This window comes from Coenobita brevimanus, chromosome 107 (assembly GCF_032717465.1).
Source record: "Coenobita brevimanus isolate Jiangsu-jjx chromosome 107, ASM3271746v2, whole genome shotgun sequence".
NCBI lineage: Eukaryota > Metazoa > Arthropoda > Malacostraca > Decapoda > Coenobitidae > Coenobita > Coenobita brevimanus.
This window is the reverse complement of record NC_137060.1, coordinates 24,928,599-24,951,098: the sequence shown is the minus strand read 5'-3', so window position 1 is coordinate 24,951,098 and position 22,500 is coordinate 24,928,599. Positions and strand designations below refer to the sequence as shown.

The following is a 22,500-nucleotide window of genomic DNA, read 5'->3' as shown; positions in this document are numbered from 1 at the left end:
TCCTCCATAAGCATATATAGATAGATAGATAGATAGATAGATAAATATATAGTATGTGTGCGGGGAGTCACATATCTTCCTTCTGGTTTGTGTGGTGTTTCGTAAGTAAAACTACAAATAAATATATTCTGGCAGTGTCAGGCGAGTATGTTTGTGTATACGGTACCTGACAACTAACAGTATCACCACGGCCATCACCACCACTGACACCGCCACGCCCACTATCACGCCCACGATGGGGGTTAACGACAGCACGCCCACACCTGCGGACATGGGGAAGATAAATGATTAAAGTCTGTCATCACCTGTATCGTCATCAGGCAGGGGTAGTTTAGATTTGGTTCACTTAGGGGAGGTTGAGATGGGTTAGCTTAGGTTAAGTTAGGGTGGGGAAAGTTAGATTTGAACCGTTTAGGTAAGGCTGAGTTAGGTTAGATTGGCTGAAAATAGTTAAGGATGGGGTAAGCTAGTTTGGATTGGATTGAGTAAAGGTGATTTATACTGGGTTGGATTTGGTTGAGTTGGGTTGGGTTAGGTTGATTGGAATTGGTTTGGTTTTGGTCGAGTGAAGTAGGTTAGGTTACTCTGAATTGGGATGGGTGACTGAATTGAACAGGTTGAGTTCGGTTGTGTTGGGTTGGGTTGGGTTGGGTTAGATTGAGTAGATTTTGTTGGGTTGGTTGGGCTGAGTAGATTGTGTTGGGTTGGGTTGGGTTGGGTTGGATTGTTCATGTCCTGCCTACTCCAGCCACCCCTTCCCATCTCCTAAACTTTACTTTCTCCCCTCCTTCCCATCAACTTTTCCTCCTTTCCTCCCCACAAGTACTCCTTTCTCCACATCGCTCACTGCCTCCCTGCTTCCTCTCTCTCTCTCTCTCTCTCTCTCTCTCTCTCTCTCTCTCTCTCTCTCTCTTCTACCCCTCTTTTCTCACACAGTTTCCTCCCCTCCCCTCTCCCCCTCTCCCCCTTCCCATCTCCCTCCACCCCTCTTTATTTTTCTCCCACACAACCTCCTCCCCTCTTTCTCCCGTTACTCCCCTCTTTTTTCCCACACAACTCCCTCTTCTCCACTTTCACGTTCTGCCTCTGTCCCTCCCCTCCCCTTCCTCCCTTTCCCCCTCCTCCTCCTCCTCCCCCTCCCGTCAAGGTGTGGCAGGGGTGACCGCCACCAGTCCGTAACAGCGCTGCTTTAACGGAGGGGGGGGGGAAGAAGGGGGGCGAAGAGGAAGGGAGGTACGATGGGATGGGAGGCTGGAAAAATAGGAGAGAGGGAGGAGGAATGAGGGATGAATGAAAGGAAGATTGGGGAGAAGAAGAGGAAAGGAGGTCACCCACCTGAGCAACTGTCTGTCCTAACATCCATCTATCCAACTCACAGCCCACACACAAACACCCTATACATATCCCCTACACACAGCCACGCATATCCCCCACCCACACCCACACACAACTCACCCCCCCACACACACAAAAAAAAAAATCACACACACACCCACACACATAACTCATCCCCCCACACACACAAAATAAGATCTCCCCACCCAAACCCACACAAACAATCCTTCGACCCTCCCCCACACATCCCTCACCCACACACACAACCCCCCCCACACATATACAAAAAAAAAATCTCCCCACCCAAACCCACCCACACAATCCTCCGACCCATCCACACGCACATCCTTACCTGGGCTTGTTCTCTTCTGGGCAATATCATTCAGTGTCATTATATCCATGCTGACGGGGCGACTTTCTCCCTTCTTATTCACCCCTTGTATGGTCACCACGTAGCCCGTACCAGGTTGCAACCCCGACAGGAGGAATTCAGGCTTCTTAGATGTAGATGTGTTGGCTAGGACCCTGGGTGACGCTTCCTTGTTGTCGTGGGAGGTTGAGGAAGGCGAGGTGATGGCCAGGATGAAGGTTTGGGAGAGTCCCCCATCCCACCCAGCTTGGCAGGTGATGTAGGCCGTGCTGGAGGTGACGTTGGCCACACTGCAGTTCTTTACGGGGTCTGGGACGGCTGGGAGAGAGAAAGGGAGATTAGAGATACAGTGAAGGAGAGAGAGAGAGAGAGAGAGAGAGAGAGAGAGAGAGAGCAAATGAGAGAGAGTGAGATTAAAGTGAGAATGGTTAGAGTCATAAAGAGGGGGTTGAGAGCGGTGTTAGAGAAAGGAATTATAGACACAGTTACCACGACGCTGTTATTTACAGGGTTTGATGCGGCTGTTGAAGAGAGAGAGAGAGAGAGAGATGGGGGAGGATAGGGTTGAAAGTGTTAGGCAAAGGAATGGAAGGAACCTGATGGAGAGGGATGGAAGAAACAGGCACCTCATACTTCAGTTCTTCAGGGAGTCTGGTATGCCTGAGAGAGAGAGAGAGAGAGAGAGAGGGAGAGAGAGAGAGGCTGAGATATAAATAAAGAGAGCGGGGGAGGTGAAAGATAGCTGTAGTGGAGCTGACGTTGACCACTGAATTTCTTCAAAGGGGATGGTATGGCCGAGAGAGAGAGAGAGAGAGAGAGAGAGAGAGAGAGAGAGAGAGAGGGGGGATATGTGACTGAGTAATATGCAGAAAATATATAATTCGTATTAAAAAGCAAAAAATATGCTGAATGGTATGCTGTATTTAAAGTGATTATTGCACAATAATGTCAATCATGTTACCTCTCTCTCTCTCTCTCTCTCTCTCTCTCTCTCTCTCTCTCTCACACACACACACACACACACACACACACACACACACACACACACACTAACATTAAGAGCACAATAGCTGGTTTAGGCCAGGTGGATAGGCATTGTTTAGTTCTGTCCCACTTACACACACACACACTTAAAGCACTTCCACGTATGGCCTACACCACACACACATCCACCTGAACTAATCCTAAACACATTCACAATCACTATGCTCACTCCTGTTTGCGATTTATTAGGACCGGAAGATGCTATGGTGAGACCTTTCGACTTTTTCTGTTTTACCTCCGCAGCATATTTGAAGGAGGTTATGTATTTACTCGTGTTTGTTTGCTTGTCTGTCTGTCTGTGCACAAGATATCTCAGAAAGTTGTTATCGAATGTCAGTGAAATTTGGTTGACAGGTGAGCAGTGGGTGAAGGAGAAGTGTAAAGGATTTGAGGTGGATCTGGATGCGGACACAGGAATTAATTAGAAGTTTCACTGCCGTCGTATACACGCTGTCTGAGATTGTGTAACAGGGCAGACTTGGACCGTAGAATTATTGATGACCATGAGAGGCCGGGAATTATTAGTCTGGCAGGAAAGAGGAATTATAACAATCTTGTATTTTGTTGGTGGTGGAAGAGGTATGCGCACTCTGAGTGTTTATTATTCCTATTATTATTATTATTATTATTATTATTAGTATTATTAGTATTATTATTATGCAATCCTTTTAATTTAGTACCAGCATTTTACTGCCGATATTTAAGTCGCGACAGTTTAGTACCAACATTTTAGTACCGATACTTTAGTCCCGACATTTCAGTATTGCCACAGAACCTGATGCAATCCCCAAGTTGCGTCCCCTTTCCCCTTCCTCCCCATCGTGTGTCGTGGGAGGTGCGGTGCTGCTTGTAAACCGCCCGTCAAACAGCGCACTTACCGGCATGCACGACGTGGTAGATGCAGGGCTGTTGCTGCCGGCCCACGTCGTTGGTGGCCCAGCAGAGGAGAGAGCCGTAGTCCAGGTGTGTGCGGGGGGTGTAATGTGTCTCGCTCTTGCCCTTACCCACCACCCGGAACTGACTGGACGGCAGGTCAACTACTTCCGACGAGCTGTTGAACGCCCACCTGTTGATAGATAGATGGATAGATAGACAGATAGACAAGAGATAAACAGATAGACAAGAGAAAGTATCAGGTCTTTTGAATGTCCTCTGTTGATTGATAGATAGGTAGGTGGATGGATAGATAGACAGATAGATAAATAGATAGACAGACGGATAGATTGATGGATGGATAAATATATAAATAGACAGAGAGACAGATAGATAGATAGACTGAAGGGAAAGGAACAACTATCTCGGCCGTAAAAGGGAATTTCCTCGAGTTCTCGCTTGTTAAATGTTCCCCTCTTGATAGATAGATAGATAGATATAGATAGATAGACAAATAGGAGAGAATAAGAAAACTATTTTGACTTGTGAAAGGGGACGTGTACGAATTCCGGTTGTTGAATGGCCCCATATTGACTGACAGATGTAGATAGACACAGATAGATAGATAGATAGACATAGATAGAGATGAGAAAGGAAGAACTATTTTTATCTCTGAATGGGGACGTCCTTGAGTTCCGGTTGTTGAATGTACCCTTATTGACTGATAGATAGGCAGGTAGATAGACTGGGTAGACAGATAGACAGAGGTGAAAGTAAGAACAATAAGACGTCCTTGGGTTTTGCATGGCTGAATGTCCGTCTGTTAGTAGATAGATATATAGGTAGATAGACAGATAGATATGTAGCTAGATAAACAAATAAGATAGATGGATAGACAGAGATAGACAGACAGAAAGAGAAGTGACCTTATAAACAGACAGGCATAGATAGATACACAACAAAGATAGATATAAATAGACACAAATACGGACGAGAGACCTTTTAGACAGACAGGTAAGGTAGGTTGGTGAGTATATAGATAGACAGATAGATAGATAGATAGGCAAGGAGATAGACATGGGTCCAAAGCTATGGCGAGTGATTGACAAGACGAGGTGAACGAAATGGAAAAGGAGTGAGGTGGAGGAGAAAGAATTTTGGTTGTACCCAGATTTTGTGGAAGGGACAGATAAATAGATAGACTGAATGATAGATGGATGGATAGATAAATAGATAGATAGACAGACAGGTATAAGCAGACAGACAGACAGGTATAGGCAGAAAGGATGACAGGAATGGACGGCCGAAAGTGGATTGAGAAAATATTTTGCCCTGTGAAATATTTTGACCACCTGTTGGGATAGATCGATAGATACATGGATAGATGGATGGTTGGTTGGATGAGTGGATGAAGAAAGAAAGAAAAAGAGAAATAAATTAGATAGGTAGATAGACGAATGGGTGGAAAAGAGAGACAGATAAAGAAACATAGGAGACGGACAGACAGTTTGACAGACAGGTGTATACAGAGGGAGAGAGAGAGAGAGAGAGAGTGAAAATAATGGAGTGAATAGAAACAATAGTTGGTATATAAACAACTGAGTATGAGGAGGGGAAAGTGAGAGAGGGGAGATAGGAGAGGGGGAAGGGGAGATAGCGGCGTGTGTGTGTGTGTGTGTGTGTGTGTGTGTGTGTGTGTGTGTGTGTGTGTGTGTGTGTGTGTGTGTGTGTGTGTGTGTGTGTGTGTGTGTGTGTGTGTGTGTGTGTGTGTGTGTGTGTGTGTGTGTGTGTGTGAGAGAGAGAGAGAGAGAGAGAGAGAGAATTACATTACTCACCTGAAAGACGTGGGTTCAGGATGTGCTTGGACACTGCACGTAATATTCAGCTGTTCGTGCTTCCCTCCTCCGTACACCACCTTCTGCCCTGCACGACACACGGGCGCGACTGTACAAGAGAGAAGTAGGTCACAGAATACAGGCAGTGGCATGGGAGAGGTTACAGACTGCAGGAAATGGCATCAGAATTCATAAAAGAGAGGTTACAGAGCAGGGAATGAGTTAGAGGTTAGAATAGACTCACACTTGACGCTCAGCTGTATGGCATTGGAGTTGCCGACACCCTGCAGGTTAGTGGCGGTGCAGGTGTATTGGCCTGATGAGCCGCGGACCACCTGTTGTAGCACGAGGGACTGGTTGCTCTGTATCACCCCCGCTGACACGTTGTAGGTCAGTTCTTCACCCTGGGGGGCAGGGGGGAACTTGAGGGTTTGATGATGTGGTGATGGAGAGGGTGAATTCTGTGCTAGTAGTGGAGATAGTGATGGTGATAATGAAAGGAGTGTTGATGGTGGTGGTGGTGATTGATTGATGATGATGGTATTGATTGTGATGTGAGGGTTTGATGATGATGATGGAGCGGTGGTGATAATGAGGGTATATTCTGTGCTAGTGGTGGGGATTGCGATGGTGATAATGAAAGGAGAGTTGATGATGGTGGTGATTGATGATGATGATGGTGATGACAGTGATGGTGAGAATGGAAGTGATGAGGTTGATGATGTCTTGTAGTGGAGATAATGAGTCGAGGTTCATTGTTGTGATGATGATTATGATGGTGATGGTGGGGGATAGTTTTTATGTTCACGGGAGTAATGATGATGATGGTGATGGTAATGATGATGATGGTATGACTGCTGATCTGGATAATGAAGGTGATCGTGATGATGGCAGATGTTGTCATGTTTGTGGTGATGAGCATGATTGATGGTGTAGAATTTGTAGATAATGACTCTCTCTCTCTCTCTCTCTCTCTCTCTCTCTCTCTCTTTCTCTCTCAGTATACTCACATTATGGAACCACTGGACCTTATACACCTTGGGATTAGCTTGTATCCCACACTCGAAATACACATCATCTCCTTCCTTAATATCCTCCATGTCCAGATTATGTCCAGGAGCCAGGGAGAGCCGGGGACGAACTGTAATAGATAGATGGATGGATGGATGGAGATAGGTAGATAGATGAGAGGGATTGAGGGATGGATAGAGAGGGAGTAGAATGAGTTTTGGTGTGATAGAATGAAGAGTTAAGCTGTGTGTGTGTGTTTGAGAGAGAGAGAGAGAGAGAGAGAGAGAATAAGAGGTAGGATGTGTGCGTGTGTGTGTTGGGGAGATAAGATAGCAAATCAGTGAAAGAAAAATGATAAGTGAGATGAAATAGTTACAGATAAGGTAAAGACGCTTCCGGGAGGAGTGACCGATAGAGACTGAGATACCAAGATTAGAGATAATGTAAAGATAGTAAGATTAGAGATAGTGTGAAGATAGTAAGATTAGAGACAGTGTAAAGAAAATCATGACAAGAGAGATATTGGTAATAGATATGATTAAACTTTCTCTACGTTGGCGATTTCTCTGTTATGATCGTCCTGTTCCCAAAAAGTTTCATTACTACTACTATTATTATTATTATTATTATTATTATTATTATTATTATTATTATTATCACTTGTTTTTACTGTTGTTGTTTTTATTATTATGACGAGTATTGCTGTCTCTCATCTTTTTCTCTTTTCTCTTTGCATAAAAAATAGACACAAGAGACTGTGCTACCAGTTTCTCCCACTCTTAGTTTTCTCGTACTGGTTTGTTTTCAGTCCAACTTTATCCAACTCTTCCCTTCTTTTAATCCAGCCTGGTTATCCTTGTCTCATCCTAGCTATCTTTGTCATATCCCGGTACGTAAGACAGCTTTTTTTTTTTTTTTTTTTTCAGCCATACCGTTTCCTTATCCGATTCTAAATATCCTAGTGTTATTTTACCTATCCTTGTGTCATCCTACATATTCTTACCTCTCCCTGCCTATCCTTGCCTCATCCTACATATTCGTACCTCACCCTGCCTATCCTTGTCTCATCCTACATATTCTTACCCCACCCTGCCTATCCTTAACTTATTCTGACACACCGAGCTTCCTTTATCAGTCCTGCCCATCCTTATCCGATTCTGCCTATCCTTGTCTCATCCTGCCTATCCTTGTCCTGTTCTGGTACTCACACAAGACACTGAGCTTCCTTGAATCCTCCATAACGGCTGTAGGCACCATGGGATTCTTGGCCCGACAGGAGACGTAGGTGTTGTGGTCAGCCAAGGTGGGGATCAGGTACAAGGTTGATCGGCTGACGTTGCCCTCGTTGAAGATCTGAGGAGGAGAAAAGGGGAGGCAGTTAGAGAGAGGGAGGGGGGGAAAGGGAGAAGGGGGAGCATTAGGGGTTAGTGTGAAGTGGAGTGAGAAGGAACATGAGTCGGTGCGAGAGAGAGAGAGAGAGAGAGAGATGCGGAGATAAAAAAGGGGGAAGTAAGGGAGGTACGGAGTAGTGGAATGGAGGGTTGGACGGAGTGAAGGAGGGATGGAGAAGAAGTGGAAGGATGGAAGAATGGGGGAGTGAGAAAGGAGCGAGTGAGGGGAGGAGTGAAAGGTGGGTGAAAGGAGTGTCAGTAAAGAATGGGTAAGAAGAACGGTGGGTGAGAGGAAGATGAGGAAATGTGTGAGAGCGGAAGATGAAGGGGAAGGAGGAGGGGAGATGGTGGGTGAAAAGTTAGGGAAGGAAGCGTGTGTGTGGGAAGGGGGAAATAAGTGGAAGGAGAGTTGCGAAAAAAAATTAATATATCACCATAATTTAACATCTGTGCTTGATTAACGTGACCCCAGGCTCTCTCTTGACCTGATTTGACCTTTAGCGTGCCGACTGACCTAGGTGTTGATGGTGGCTAGGAGCACACTTGACCCTTGCACATTAATCTGACCTAAGCTTACACATTAACCTCACTTGAGTATACTTAATGAGCTGATCTAAGTAACACGTAAGCTGACCTTCTCCAACCTGACCTAGCCCGAGTTATACATTAATTTTACAAGAATTAATCAGTCTGAAAACCTTGCTTATTCACCCTGACCCCACATGACCTGGCATTGACCTGACTCCTCTTGTCCTTTAGTATCATACGTAATTGAATAAAAAAAAAAGTTAACATGATTTCTTATGAACTGATCGGACCTGAAACTGCTAATCTACCTTAAATTCTACTTGCCTGACCTCGCCTGACCTCACATGACCTCGTATCCTTCATCATCATACTTAACTGAACTTTCAACATGACTAATTAATTAACCGGATCTGAAAACTGCCAGTCTACCTTGAAATTCTACCACTCTGACCTCGCGTGACCTTTACTGACCTGACTCTTGGTGTCCGTCATAATCATTCCATCCTTCCACCACGTGATGGAGGCGCTGGGGCGGGATCCTGACGACTCACACACAAGGGCGTACCTCTCCCCTTCAGACAAGCTGCTGACGGCGCCTAGGATCCGTACGTCAAGGGGCGGGACTGCAGGGAGGGAAGGTGAGATGGGGGCAGGTGTAATTTGACATTGGTGTTTAATATGTATAAATAGTAAGAATAAGTGAATTACTAGAGAAGGAGTTTGTGAGTTTTGTAGTCTGTGTAACTCTCTCTCTCTCTCTCTCTCTCTCTCTCTCTCTCTCTCTCTCTCTCTCTCTCTCTCTCTCAAATCTACCAAACTCAGTGCTTGCTCAGCCAAACTTTAGTCCCAGGATACGACACACACACACACACACACACACACACACACACACACACACACACACACACACACACACACACACACACACACACACACACACACACACACACACACACACACACACACACACACACACACACAGGCTATTCCATCGAGATTATCACCCCGTCAATGAGTGCGGGGTCCTGAGCGAGGTCAAGGTTGATGAGGTGAGGATGACAGGTGGTGATTGGAGCTGGGTGAGAGAGAGAGAGAGAGAGAGAGAGAGAGAGAGAGAGAGAGAGAGAGAGAGAATGGATATGGAAAGCAGAATTGGAAGGAGAAGGGAGAGTTGGGAAAGGAGGATGAGAGAAGGAAATGAGAAAGAAATGAACGTAAAGGGAGGGGAATCAGTGAGGGGAAAGAGAAAGAGAGAGAGAGACAGGGAGAGAGAGAGAGAGAGACGGAAGAGAAGGGAATGGAGGAAATGAGAAAGGCGGGAGAGATGGAGGAAGACAGAGAGGAGAGAGTGGGAGGTAAACTTAATGAGGCGAGGGTGACGGGCAGTGATTGGAGAGAGAGAGAGAGAGAGAGAGAGAGAGAGCGAGAGAGAGAGAGAGAGAGAGAAACCCAAAGATAACACAGGAAGAAAAAGACATTCGGACAACCAAACACAAAGGCAGGGCAGGAGAAAAGAAGAAAGCTAAATAAAGGAAGACAGCGTGCAAACAGACGCAGGCGGGACAAAGAGCCGTCATATGCAAGGCTCTATCGACTGTGATATGAGAATAGAGTTTTGCTGATGGCTATACCCCTTTCACCTCAACCTGGCCCAGATATTCCTTTTGTTGTTTATTGCACGTGGCTGAGTGACAGAAAAAAAAGACGGTGGTACGGCTCAAGACAGACAGATAGACAGCCGCGCACAGACAGATAGATAGATAGACACACAGGCAGATAGATTGAAATTCCTGAGACATTCCCAGCTCATGTCCCAAGTGATGATTGCTGTTGACAGGTCCCAGGAGGTTAAAAGTTATTGGCTGAGAGAGAGAGAGAGAAGGGTGGAAAGGGAATGGAATTGAGTGACAGGAAATAATAAGCACTGAATAAGAGAACACGGAAACTGATACACACACACACACACACACACACACACACACACACACACACACACACACACACACACACACACACACACACACACACACACACACACACACACACACACACACACACACACACACACACACACACACACACCAAAAAAAAACCTCCCCCGTCTCTCTCTCTCTCTCTCTCTCTCTCTCTCTCTCTCTCTCTCACACACACACACACACACACACACACTACTCACAGCTCATATCCAGCGTCACCGTAGCGGCCATAGGTGCAGATAGATTAGAGTTCGAGGCGTGGCAGGTGAGGACGCGGTACAGGTGTTGTCTGGTGAGGGTGGGAAGCTTGAGGACGTTGCTGGTCACCTCATCGTCTTGCTTGTCTGTCGAGTCGTCTAAGAGGCTCTCCTCGTAGAACCAGGAGACGTTGGGACGGGGGCGACCTGGCAGAGGGGACGAGATAAAGGGGTATTTTGAGTTTTGGAGTTTTTCTGTGTGTAGGGGGGGGGGTTCTGTGTGTGTGTGTGTGTGAGAGAGAGAGAGAAAGAGAGAGAGAGAGAGAGAGAGGGAGGAACAGAGAGACAGACAGACGAAAGGAGGCCACCAGAACTCAGAAAATAGCCCGAGAGACAGACACCTGGAAATAAATCAGTATGCAAAGTACTTAACGCACACTTTCCCTGGAGGACACGGCGGTAAGGGGTTAAGCCTGGGTTGGAATTGAGGCTGGGAACACTGGGGGATTCGGAGAGGATGGCACGCGCTTAGTTTCAAATCCCTAGGCGAGGTGAGGGAGGTAGGGGGAGAGGGAGATGGGTGGGGAAAAGGGGAAGTTGTGAGGACGTGGAGGGATGGAAGGAAGCAGTGGGATTAGGAAGGAAGAGAAGTGTGTGTGTGTGTGTGTGTGTGTGTGTGTGTGTGTGTGTGTGTGTGTGTGTGTGTGTGTGTGTGTGTGTGTGTGTGTGTGTGTGTGTGTGTGTGTGTGTGTGTGTGTGTGTGTGTGTGTGTGTTCTTACCTAATTGTTCTTACCTAATTGTATCTTTACAGGAATGAGTCAAGCTCGTACTGTCCCGTGTCTTAAACCATATTTATCGTACATATCCTTAAATTTGTGAATTGTTTTGGCACACACTATTTCATTCAGTAGTGCATTCCATTGATCAATTGCTCTGTTTGGGAAACTGAATTTCCTTACGTCTTTATCACCTCTCTTCTTATGCAGTTTTTTGCAGTGTCCTCTTGCTGATGCTTCTCCATATGTTAAGTAATCATTTATGTCTATTTTCTCCTTTCCTGATATGCACTTATATAGCATTATCATGTCATCTCTTTTCCTTCTCTCCTGTAAAGTTGGTAGATTCAGTTTATTTAGTCTTTCTTCGTAGCTTAGATCCCTTAAGCTTGGTATCCATCTTGTAGCGGCCCTTTGAACTTTTTCAATCTTGTCTATGTGCTTTTTGAGATGAGGACTCCAGACTACTGATGCATATTCCAGGGCTGGTCTAATGAACGATGTTATTATCCTTCTTAGCATGTCTTCATTTATGTATGTGAATGCTATTCTCATATTTGCAAGCAGTGTATACATGTTCCGTACCTTCTCGCTGATGTGGTCAGCCGGAGATAGTCTGTTATTGATAATCACACCTAGGTCTTTCTCTCTTTCTGATGTGTATAGGGTTTTATTTCCTAACTTATAATCCCAATCAGATCTTTTTCCACTTTTACCAAACTTGATTACATGACACTTGTCCACATTGAATTCCATTTGCCATGTGCTACTCCATTCATGAAGTTTATTTAATTCTTCTTGTAGCTCTTTGCAAGAGTCTGTGTTAGTAATTCTCCTTTGTATTTTTGCATCATCTGCAAACATATTCAGATAGCTCTCATTTCCAGTGTTACTGTTTATATCATTTATATACACTAAAAACATGATTGGTGCCAGCACTGAACCCTGTGGTACTCCACTAGTCACTTCTTTCCATGATGAGTAGTTTCCTCTTAGTACTGTCCTCATTTCTCTTTTTATGAGAAAGTCTTGCATCCAGCAAAACAGTTTGCCTCGAATTCCTCCTTGATGGTACAGTTTCCATAAAAGTCTTTGGTGTGGTACTGTGTCAAAAGCTTTCTTGAAATCTAAATAGATACTGTCCACCCATCCTTCCCTTTCCTGTATTGTGTTTGTTACTCTGTCATAGTAGCTCAACAGATTAGTAACACATGATTTTCCTTTTCTGAAACCAAACTGTCTTTCTGTTATCATACTGTGTTCTTCTAGATGATTTACCCAAGCTTTTCTTATAAGTTTTTCTAATACCTTGCTTACAACACTGGTCAGTGATACTGGTCGGTAGTTGAGTGGATTTTGTCTATTTCCTTTCTTGAATGTGTGTGTGTGTGTGTGTGTGTGTGTGTGTGTGTGTGTATGTGTGTGTGTGAAAGAGAGAGAGAGAGGGTGTCGTCGAGTGAGAGAGGATGTGGAAGGAGAAATATGAGAAAGAGAAGAGAGGAGCGATGACAAGGAGGGGACAGGAGGAAATGAGAGAGAGAGAGAGAGAGTTGCCATGGTTCAAAGCCAGACTTGTGCCAACTTACAGTCTCTTTCTACCTACCTACCACTTTAACATCATACTTGCCTACTTAACTTTATTTTCCTACCTACATACCTTTCCTATCTACCTTGCAACCAGCTTACCTTTGTCTGCCTACCTACTTACTATTGCCTTCATATCTACCCACCTACTTACTGCTGCCTTCATACCTACTGACCTTCCTGCCTACCTACCTGTTTGCCTTCTAAATACCTTCCTACCTACCAAGCGAGCTACTAATCTACTTACGTGCTTACCTACCTACCACCCTACTTCACTCGGAAGTTTGAGAGGGGAGAAGTTAATGGCAATAATTATGTTACATTTGTTGCCTGATTAGAGAGAGAGAAAGAGAGAGAGAGGGAGAGAGAGAAAGAGAGAGAGAGTATGGCATTTCATTTGTTTTCCATTCTTTCTTAATTTTCCAAGTGTAAGAGGCAGGCAGTTCCATCTTCACTGAGAGGGGGAGAGAGAGATTAGAGTGAATTTGATAGACACACAGACACAGATCGAGAGAAAGAATAAGAGAGAGAGAGAGAATCAAGAAAGTGTGATATATAGGGAAGGAAAGTGAGTGAGATTGACGGGAAGTTAATTAGAAGAGAGAGAGAGAGAGAGAGAGTTACATAGACTTACAAACCACACAAATCACAACCTTAATATTAATGGAAAAATATATATAATTATAGAACATGAAGCATTATAGGAGTTTTCGGGCAGATAGATAGATAGATAGATAGATACAGAGAGAGAGAGAGAATATATGAGCAAAGTTGTGTTCTTTTCCCTCACTTTCCTCCTCCTTTCTTGTCTTCTTCCTTCATTAGTTCCTTCCTTCATGTCATCTTATTCTTGTTTTTTCCCTTCTCTTCCCTCCTCCAGTGTTTCTTCTTCGCTCGTATTCTTCTCTTACTTCTCTCTTCCTCTCTTCATTATCTCTCTCTCTCTCTCTCTCTCTCTCTCTCTCTCTCTCTCTCTCTCTCTCTCTCTCTCTCCTTTCGTTCTTTATTTTGTTTTATTTCTCATGTTGTCTCCTTTCCTCCTTCCTTATTTCAGTGTCTTTTTTTCCTTCTTATTTCCTTCATTTTTTCCTGTATTTTTCTTAGACTTTTTCCTCTTCCTTTATTCTCTCACGCTCTCCCTTCTCCTTTCATTATCTGTTTTATTTTCACTCCTCTCCTTTACCTCCCTCCTCTTTTAATTCTGCCTTGGGTTTTTCCTTCTTTTGTCTTCTTTTTCTTCCTCCTCTTGCCTCTCACTTAATTTTCCTCTTCTTTTCATATTATGTTTTCATCCTTTTTGTCCTATTCCCTTCCCGTCTTCCCTTCATTTTGTAGTTCCTGTTTTTCTCCTCGTCTTTCTATATTTGCTACTGTTTCTTCATTCTTTCCTTCCTTATTCCCTTGTTCCTTCCTTTCTTCTCGCTTCCTTCTTTCCTTCTCCCTTCCTTCCTTTCATCTTCCTTCCTTCTTTTCTTCTCCCTTCCTTCTTTCCTTCCTTCCTTTCTTTCTTTCTTTCTTCTCCTTTCCTTCCTTCCTTACTTCCTTCTTTCTTTCCTTGTTCCTTCCTTTATTCTTCCTTCCTTCCTTCGTAAATGATTTTCTCATTACTTTTATTTGTTTAGTCTCTCTCTCTCTCTCTCTCTCTCTCTCTCTCATTATCTATCTTTCTATCTATATATCTATCTATCTGTCTTGCATTCTTTTTCACAACTGCACAATGAATGACACAAAAATAGACCATTAAATATCTACAGTTTCCCATTAAACTGGTCCCCCATTTTCTGCCACATTTACAGTACCAATATTTGGCGGGAAAAAGAGCAGGATTTTCGAAGCGCATTTCTGAATTATAATGAGCAGTGAATGTCTGAATGTACCTTTGGTTTTAATCATATGTGGCGTGATTTTATTTTGAGTTTGATTTTATTATTATTATTATTATTATTATTATTAGTGTTAGTATTGTTGTTGTTGTTATTGTTATTATTATTATTGTTGTTGTTGTTATTGTTATTAGTGTTAGTATTGTTTTTATTATTATTATTATTAGAATGTTGTTGTTATTATTATTATAATTATTATTATTATTATTATTATTATTATATTACTATTACTACTACTGCTACTGCTACTATCACCACCACCGCCACTATTATTTACTTAAATATGACCTCTCATAGTAACAAATTACTTGCAAAATCTTCAGGTCTAGGTTTATTTTCATCTCAGTGTGTGTGTGTGTGTGTGAGACAGACGGGGGGGGGAGTGAGAGAGAGGCCTTCTTGACGTGTGTGTGTGTGTGTGTGTGTGTGTGTGTGTGTGTGTGTGTGTGTGCGCGAGAGAGAGAGAGAGAGAGAGAGAGAGAGAGCTACTTACCATCATGCACCTGACACTCCAACGTTAAGGATGACCCGACCGGATAGGGGCCAATGACGCCGCTCACCTCAAGTCCCTCCTCATTTAGGATCCGGATGCGATTCGGGGGAACTGGAGGGTGGGGAGAGAGCCAGAGAGAGAGAAAGCAGGGGGTTAGGGATGAATCAAAAACCGTCTGGCCTGGATAAGAATAATAGAAAAAAAAATATTGAACTGATAGGCTTTTTTTTTGTCAGTATATCAAAATTTTTCTCTGTTATTTTAAGTATATATAAAAAGGTTAAATAATACTCTGTTGGATTCTAAGGATATTGAAGATTATAATTAACCTTGTCTTATTATTTCTTATTCATATTTCTTATAGGTTATAGTATTTCTTAGGCATAGATGTTATTGTGCTAGCTAATGTTGGGTGTGTAAAGCTGAATCTCTCTCTCTCTCTCTCTCTCTCTCTCTCTCTCTCTCTCTCTCTCTCTCTCTCTCTCTCTCATTTACCGCCATCCATCACTCTTGACCAAGCAATCTTCTCACACTTACTTGCTTTACACTCGCTCATTTATCACCCCGGACACACACACACACACACACACACACACACACACACACACACACACACACACACACACACACACACACACACACACACTCTCTCTCTCTCTCTCTCTCTCTCTCTCTCTCTGATCTTTTCATACCTGGGGACTTGCAAGATTGGATTGATAGCTCTCTGTCTGGATCTCTCTCTCTCTCTCTCTCTCTCTCTCTCTCTCTCTCTCTCACCTGGTTTGCTTGTGTTGCTTCTGAGTTGCATTTTTACCTGCATCACCCATTTCTTCTGTCTCCTCCGTCTGTTTGTTCTTATCTCTGTCCATCTGTCTTTCAGTCTGTCACTCCGTCTGTCTCTCTGTCCATCTATATTTGTAAGTCTGTCTTTCTGCCAATCTGTCTGCCTGTCTGTCGTTTCTTTTTATCTGTCTGTCTGTCTGTTTACTTATCTGTCTGTGGATATTTGTCAGTCTATCAGTCTGTCTACTTATCTGTCTATCTATCTGTCTATCTGTCTCCCTCCCCCACACTTACCTACAACATTCAGCTGCACTCTAAGATTCCTCGTGGGTGACGCCATAAAATCCACCCTGCACCTGTACTCGGCGTGGTCGGACTCATTCAGGGTGCGTAGTACCAGACCGGTGGCATGTGAAGTGAGGTCGAAGTAGGCCCGGTTGTTGAGCGAGGCGTCCGACCAATGGGAGGCCTTCTTGATGGATCCGTTGCGACCGTCGATGCTGTGAGAGGGAGAGAGAGGGAGAAAGTGTGTTAGTATGTTAGAGACAGTTGTAGAGTGGGAGCGGAGATATGAGAAATAAACTAGAAAGCTCTCAAAGAGCTCATACCTCCACCAATGCCATTGCCATTAAAGTGGATCCGGATCCGACCCCAAATATAATCAGTTCTTTCTTGGTGCATCGCCCACCTTTCCACAAAATTATATTGAAATTTACTGAGAACTTTTGAAGATATTGTGCGGGATACTCCGGAACCGGATCCGGCCCAAAATTTAACAATTTCTTCCTTGACCCATGGCCCACCCTTCCACAAAATTTCATCAAAATCCGGTCATAACTTTCAGTAATCCTGCTGACAGACAGACAGACAGAAACACACCAACGCGGGGTAAAACATAAGCTCCATGGCGGAGGTAATGATGTGAAGGTGAGAGGTGGTTGGATATAGCTATGAACAGTTAGAGAGAGAGAGAGAGAGAGAGAGAGATAAATATATCTGGTGTATTACAGAAAGATCCGGTCAGAGCGAAAGACTGAGTGAAAGGGAGTGAGAAATAGTGAATGAATGAGAGGCAGAGAGCGACGGGGAGGAGATAAATGGTTGCTGTCAGAAAAGTGAGAAAGTGAGTGAGTGACAGATTGAGAGAGAGTGGGTGGGGAGTCTGGCTTTGGTTGCAGAAAGTTGTTGAGAGAGAGAGAGAGAGAGAGAGAGAGAGAGAGAGAGATTTAATATAGGCCAATATAATACCTTTCAAGATGGTTCAGTTTCATCATTAATAGTAAAATTTAATATATAATTACTGAAGTTTGAGAGAGAGAGAGAGAGAGAGAGAGAGAGAGAGAGAGAGAGAGAGAGAGGGGAATAAAGGGAAAAAGAGTGTGAGAGATTCAGTCAGTCAGTCAAAGGGAGGAGTGGTAGGAAATCTGAGAGAGAGAGGAGAAAGAAAGCAAGAAGGGGCGTAAGAGCGAGAAAGGGGAAGGGAGAGAGGGAGAGAGTAAGAGAGAGAGGGAGAGAGAGCTAAAGGCAAAGGTGTGACATTCGTTTGATGGAGGTAGTGAAGTGTGCAGGGTGAGAAGGGGAGAGGAGATGACGAAGAAAATGTGAGAGAGAGAGAGAGAGAGAGAGAGAGAGAGAGAGAGAGAGAGAGAGAGAAGAAAGGAATGAGAGCTATTGTGTGAAAATGGGAGGCAGTGAGAATGTGTGTGTGTGTGTGAGAGAGAGACAGAGACAGAGACAGAGAGAGAGAGAGAAGAGAGAGAGAGAGAGCAAATAGGAGGGACAGAGAGTGAGAAAAAAAAGTTATAGGGAGGGGGAGAGAGAGGGAGAGGAAGGAAAATTAGAGAGAGAGAGTTAACTGGCTGGATAAAGAGAGAGGAAGAGAGCTGGATCGGGCAGGATATGAAGGAGAGTGAGAGATACGAGGAAGAGAATAGAAAGGGGAGAGAGAGAGAGAGAGAGAGGAAAAAAGTTAGCATGCGTAAATTTTGAAAAGACAGTATTAGCGTTGATAATGATGAATAAAACACACACACACACACAAACATACACACACACACACACACACACACACACACACACACACACACACACACACACACACACACACACACGTAAAAAAAAAATCAGGACTAAGCTCAATTAAAAAAACATGAAAAAAACAGGTGAGGTTAGCGAAGGTGTCAGCTAACGAGAAGAAGACACGGTAATCATATCTGCATACTTCATCGAAGAAAAAAAAAATAATAATAATAATAAAAAAATAAATTGAAAAAAATGCCACGTTCATCAGGGTAATTGCGTTGCCCTGGGAGAGAGAGAGAGAGAGAGAAAGAGAGAGAGAGAGAGAGAAGGGGGGGGGATGGTTTAATTGGTGTGGTTTAGCGCTGTTGAGGTAATGGCAGGTCTGGGCGGAAGGCGGAGGAGGGAAAAATGGTCCTTAAGAGGCTGGTGGTTTTGTTGGTGTGTGGATGCTGTTGTGATAGATATTACTGTTCTGGCTGTTACTACTACTACTACTACTACTACTCCTACTGTTACTACTATTACCACTGCTGCCACTGCTGTTGCTACTATTACTACTATTATCCTACTGTTACTACTACTAGTGCTACTACTACTGTTACTTCTACTGCTGGTAATATTTTAGGCTACCACTTCTAAAAATAATAATAATAATTATACTGTAATTATAATAATACTAAAAATGAGAGAGAGAGAGAGAGAGAGAGAGAGAGAGAGAGAGAGAGAGAGAGAGAGAGAAGCACTTACCTAAAGGGAAACTTATGACACGTGTGTGATAGAACTAGAGGTGCTTCAGGAGAGAGAGAGAGGGGGGGGGGAAGTAAGGGAAGACAGAAATGGTAATGGCGGAGCTGGAAGACAAAAAGAGTGAGGGGGAAGTTAGGGGAGAGAGAAATGGTAATGGTGCCAGAGAGAGAGAGAGAGAGAGAGAGAGCACAGAAACATTCACCACTTTTTCTCTAATATTAATGAAACTTTAGCTTTAAATCAGATTTAATCAGAAATGGCGGATATTTTTAGCCAGGTAGTCGGCGGTGATGAATTAGGGCTGTGCTGTAGGTGTGTGAGAGAGAGAGAGAGAGAGAGAGAGAGAGAGAGAGAGAGGTGGATATGAGAGGGAAGGGTGGCAAATGAGAAGGAATGTGTTTAGAGAGAGGGGGAAGGGGGGGGGTCGATATGAGAGGGAAGGGTGATAGAGTTGAGAAAGAGTAGATAGCTGTTGAGAGAGAGGAGGGGTCGTTGCTGAGTAGGGGCAGATCTGCTTGGAGGTCTTTTTTCTTTCTTTCTTTTTTTCTGCACCCGCCCCTTACAGGATGCGGTGTCAGGAATTACGTGTCTGTAGATTTAAATACCAGAGTACCGGAGTTTGGTCACTGTGCCATTTAAACTTTGTAGTGTGTGTGTGTGTGTGTGTGTGTGTGTGTGTGTGTGTGTGTGTTCTGTCCTTGTATGTGTGTATGTGTGTGTACTTTGCTGCCTTATATGACTTTTTTCTTGTGTGTGTACTTATATTTGTCAATGTATCGTTCCTCATATTTGTTCTGTATGTGCACGTATGTGTTTGTGTTAGCATGTGTATGTGTGTGTGTGTCTGTGTGCAACCACAAAAAATAAAAACATTACATAAAAGGACAAAATCAAAGCATAAACACAGACAAGAACAAAGACAGTTCAATCACACACTCAAGTCAAGAAGATCACAAAGCCAGGGAACAAGTGACCTCATTGACGCCTAATCTCTTAAGTCTTGTAATACACCGACGCGACGGAGATAACAAGATAACGCGGGTCTGATAACACGGAGGGCCAGGCAGCTATCACCGACCCTTAACACATGTCGTCAGCTGTTAATCTTATCTCTTAACTAAGGCGATAACAGTTGAAGAAGTTAATAATAAATAATGGGAGGAAATTTGCCTTTGAAGCACCCGGATCTCTCTCTCTCTCTCTCTCTCTCTCTCTCTCTCTCTCTTGCTATAGTTCATTCAATCTAACTTGACCCAGATTTTCGTCATTTTGCCGCTTATTTCACGTACGTAGTGGGAGATCACAACGTAAGACCGTTTGGAGGATAACTTGTCGTGAAAGGGTTAATGACGACTTGATGCCGCCCCTAAATGTTTAAATTCCATCCCTAAATATTTGAATCCCACCCCTAAATATTTAAATCCCTCTCTCTAAATGTTTAAATCCCACCCCCTAAATGTTTATATCCCAGCCCCTAAATATTTAAATCACGCCCCTAAATGTTTAAATCCCACCCCCTAAATGTTTAAATCCCACCCCTATATGTAAATCCTACCTTTAAATATATAAATCCCACCCTAAATGTTTAAAAAGTCTCCCCTGAGCTGATTAATTTTTTTTGGAAGGAGCAAGAATGAAAATAAGACGTCTTTATAATGGCCTTGTTAGAAATACAGTTATAATAATCTATCTATATAGCCCGACGCCCTAATCCCGCAAAGGGTGGCCGCAGACAAAACGCCTCCAAGTCACTCTATCACCCACCATTTGACTCCCCTCCCCCCAACTCACCCCCCTCCCTCATATACCTCTCAACTCCATCCCTCCACCTCATCCTCGGTCTACCCCTCCCTCTCTCTCCCTCCACCTCACCTACATACACCCTTTTAGTCAGTCTTTCATTCTCCATTCTCTCCACATGTCCAAACCACCTCAGTGTATTTCTCCTAATCTTTTCAACCACATCCACATCTACCCCACAACGTTCCTTCACTTCTTCATTCGTCAACCTGTCCCTCCACGTTACTCCACATGCTCCTCTCAAGTAACTCATTTCCACTGCTCTCACTCTTGACTTGTTCCCCTCTTGCAAGGTCCACGCCTCGCTTCCATACGTCAGGGTAGGGATCACAATACCATCATGCAGTGACTTCTTAACTTCCATACTCACCTCCCTATTTCTCATCACTGCTTTCAGTGTGCCAACAACCTTCCTTCCCTGCTGTACCCTTTCACGTACTTCATCCCCCAAAGTTCCATCCTTACTCATCACACTACCCAAGTACTTGAATGCACTCACATTCTCCATATCCTCACCATCCAACCTCACTGCACACTCTGTGACTTCATTCCTCTCAAACACCATAACTTTACTTTTGTTTACATTAACTTTCAGCTTCCTCCTCCTACACACTGTCCCAAATTCATTCACCAAACCTTGCAACTCCCATTCATCTTCACTCAACAATACTGTATCATCAGCAAACAGCAACACCGGAAGCTTCCAAATCTCACCCTCATTCATTAAGGCCACCCCCACATCCACTGCCCTTCCTTGTACCTCCTTTACAACCCCATCCATGTATAAATTAAACAGCCATGGAGACATTACACACCCCTGTTTCAGTCCCACATTGAGATCAAAGAACTCACTCAGCTCACCATTCACTCGCAGCGTAGCCCTAGCTCCCTCGTACATACTCTTCACAGCACTCAACAATTTCCCCTCCACTCCATATATTCTTAATAGCTTCCACATACCTTGCCTATCTATTCTGTCATAATCATTCTAAAAAAAATACTTAAAAATCAGGACACAAGGTACAAAATAAAAATAAAATAAGCCGGTACGATAACAAAACACAAGAGCGATTTTTTCCCGTAAGATTTAGTGCGTTATAAATCAGCATACTGTATATGAGAGAGGGGTGTGTGAGCTGGGTGCAGGGCAGTGAAATGGCGGGGGACAGGGCGACATGGAGGCGATTTGTTTGTGGCCACCCTTTACGGGATTAAGGCGTCTGGCAGTAGATAGGTAGACAGATACTGTTTAAAAAATGCAGCAGCCGGGATTCGAACTCGCAGCCTCGGAATGTTATATCACCATTAATAGTTCGCCGGCACTGCTCTTCCGGCTGTGGCGATGAAAGGTTATGAATTTATTTTTCATTTTATTTATTTTTTAGGTGAGCAGTATGAACCACACAACGAAAAATTATGAGAAAGGTGAGGAATGAGAAATATGAAGGTACGAGGAATGTTCTTAGGTGATGCGAAAGAGTAGTGGAAAGATGAGGGATGGGAAATGGGGAGTTAAATGTAATATTATGTGAGCAGTATTTATCACACAACGAAAGAGTTTGGGAAAGATGAGGTATGAGAAATATTTAGTTAGTAGGATATTGTTAGGTGATCCTAGTATGAACCACACAGCGATAAAGTATGATAAAAATAGATGCTCTTTTAACGTTAGAGGAAGACTGAAAGGTGTGGAGTTACGTGGAATATATTTATGTAGCGGCAGTATGAGGCACTCGGCGAAAGAATATGAGAAAGTATGATACCTTATGACGTTTGGAGGAAGAAGAAATATGGAAGGATAAACACACACACGTACACACACACACACACACACACACACACACACACACA

At 43.7% G+C, this 22,500-nt stretch overlaps 1 protein-coding gene across 1 annotated transcript in view; it reads right to left on the bottom strand.

Moving 5' to 3' along the window:
- The window catches only part of LOC145416740 (uncharacterized), a 145,676-nt gene that overhangs the window by 18,076 nt on the left and 105,100 nt on the right, over positions 1-22,500 (bottom strand). The window contains exons 3-13 of the mRNA XM_080285666.1: positions 16,375-16,580; positions 15,298-15,408; positions 10,564-10,767; positions 8,859-9,010; positions 7,677-7,821; positions 6,468-6,598; positions 5,702-5,861; positions 5,458-5,566; positions 3,628-3,815; positions 1,688-2,023; positions 167-263 (exon numbers count right to left, since the gene is read on the bottom strand). Of these exons, the coding sequence (XP_080141792.1) occupies positions 167-263; positions 1,688-2,023; positions 3,628-3,815; positions 5,458-5,566; positions 5,702-5,861; positions 6,468-6,598; positions 7,677-7,821; positions 8,859-9,010; positions 10,564-10,767; positions 15,298-15,408; positions 16,375-16,580 (1,839 nt within the window). The remainder of the gene's footprint in view (positions 1-166; positions 264-1,687; positions 2,024-3,627; positions 3,816-5,457; positions 5,567-5,701; positions 5,862-6,467; positions 6,599-7,676; positions 7,822-8,858; positions 9,011-10,563; positions 10,768-15,297; positions 15,409-16,374; positions 16,581-22,500) is intronic.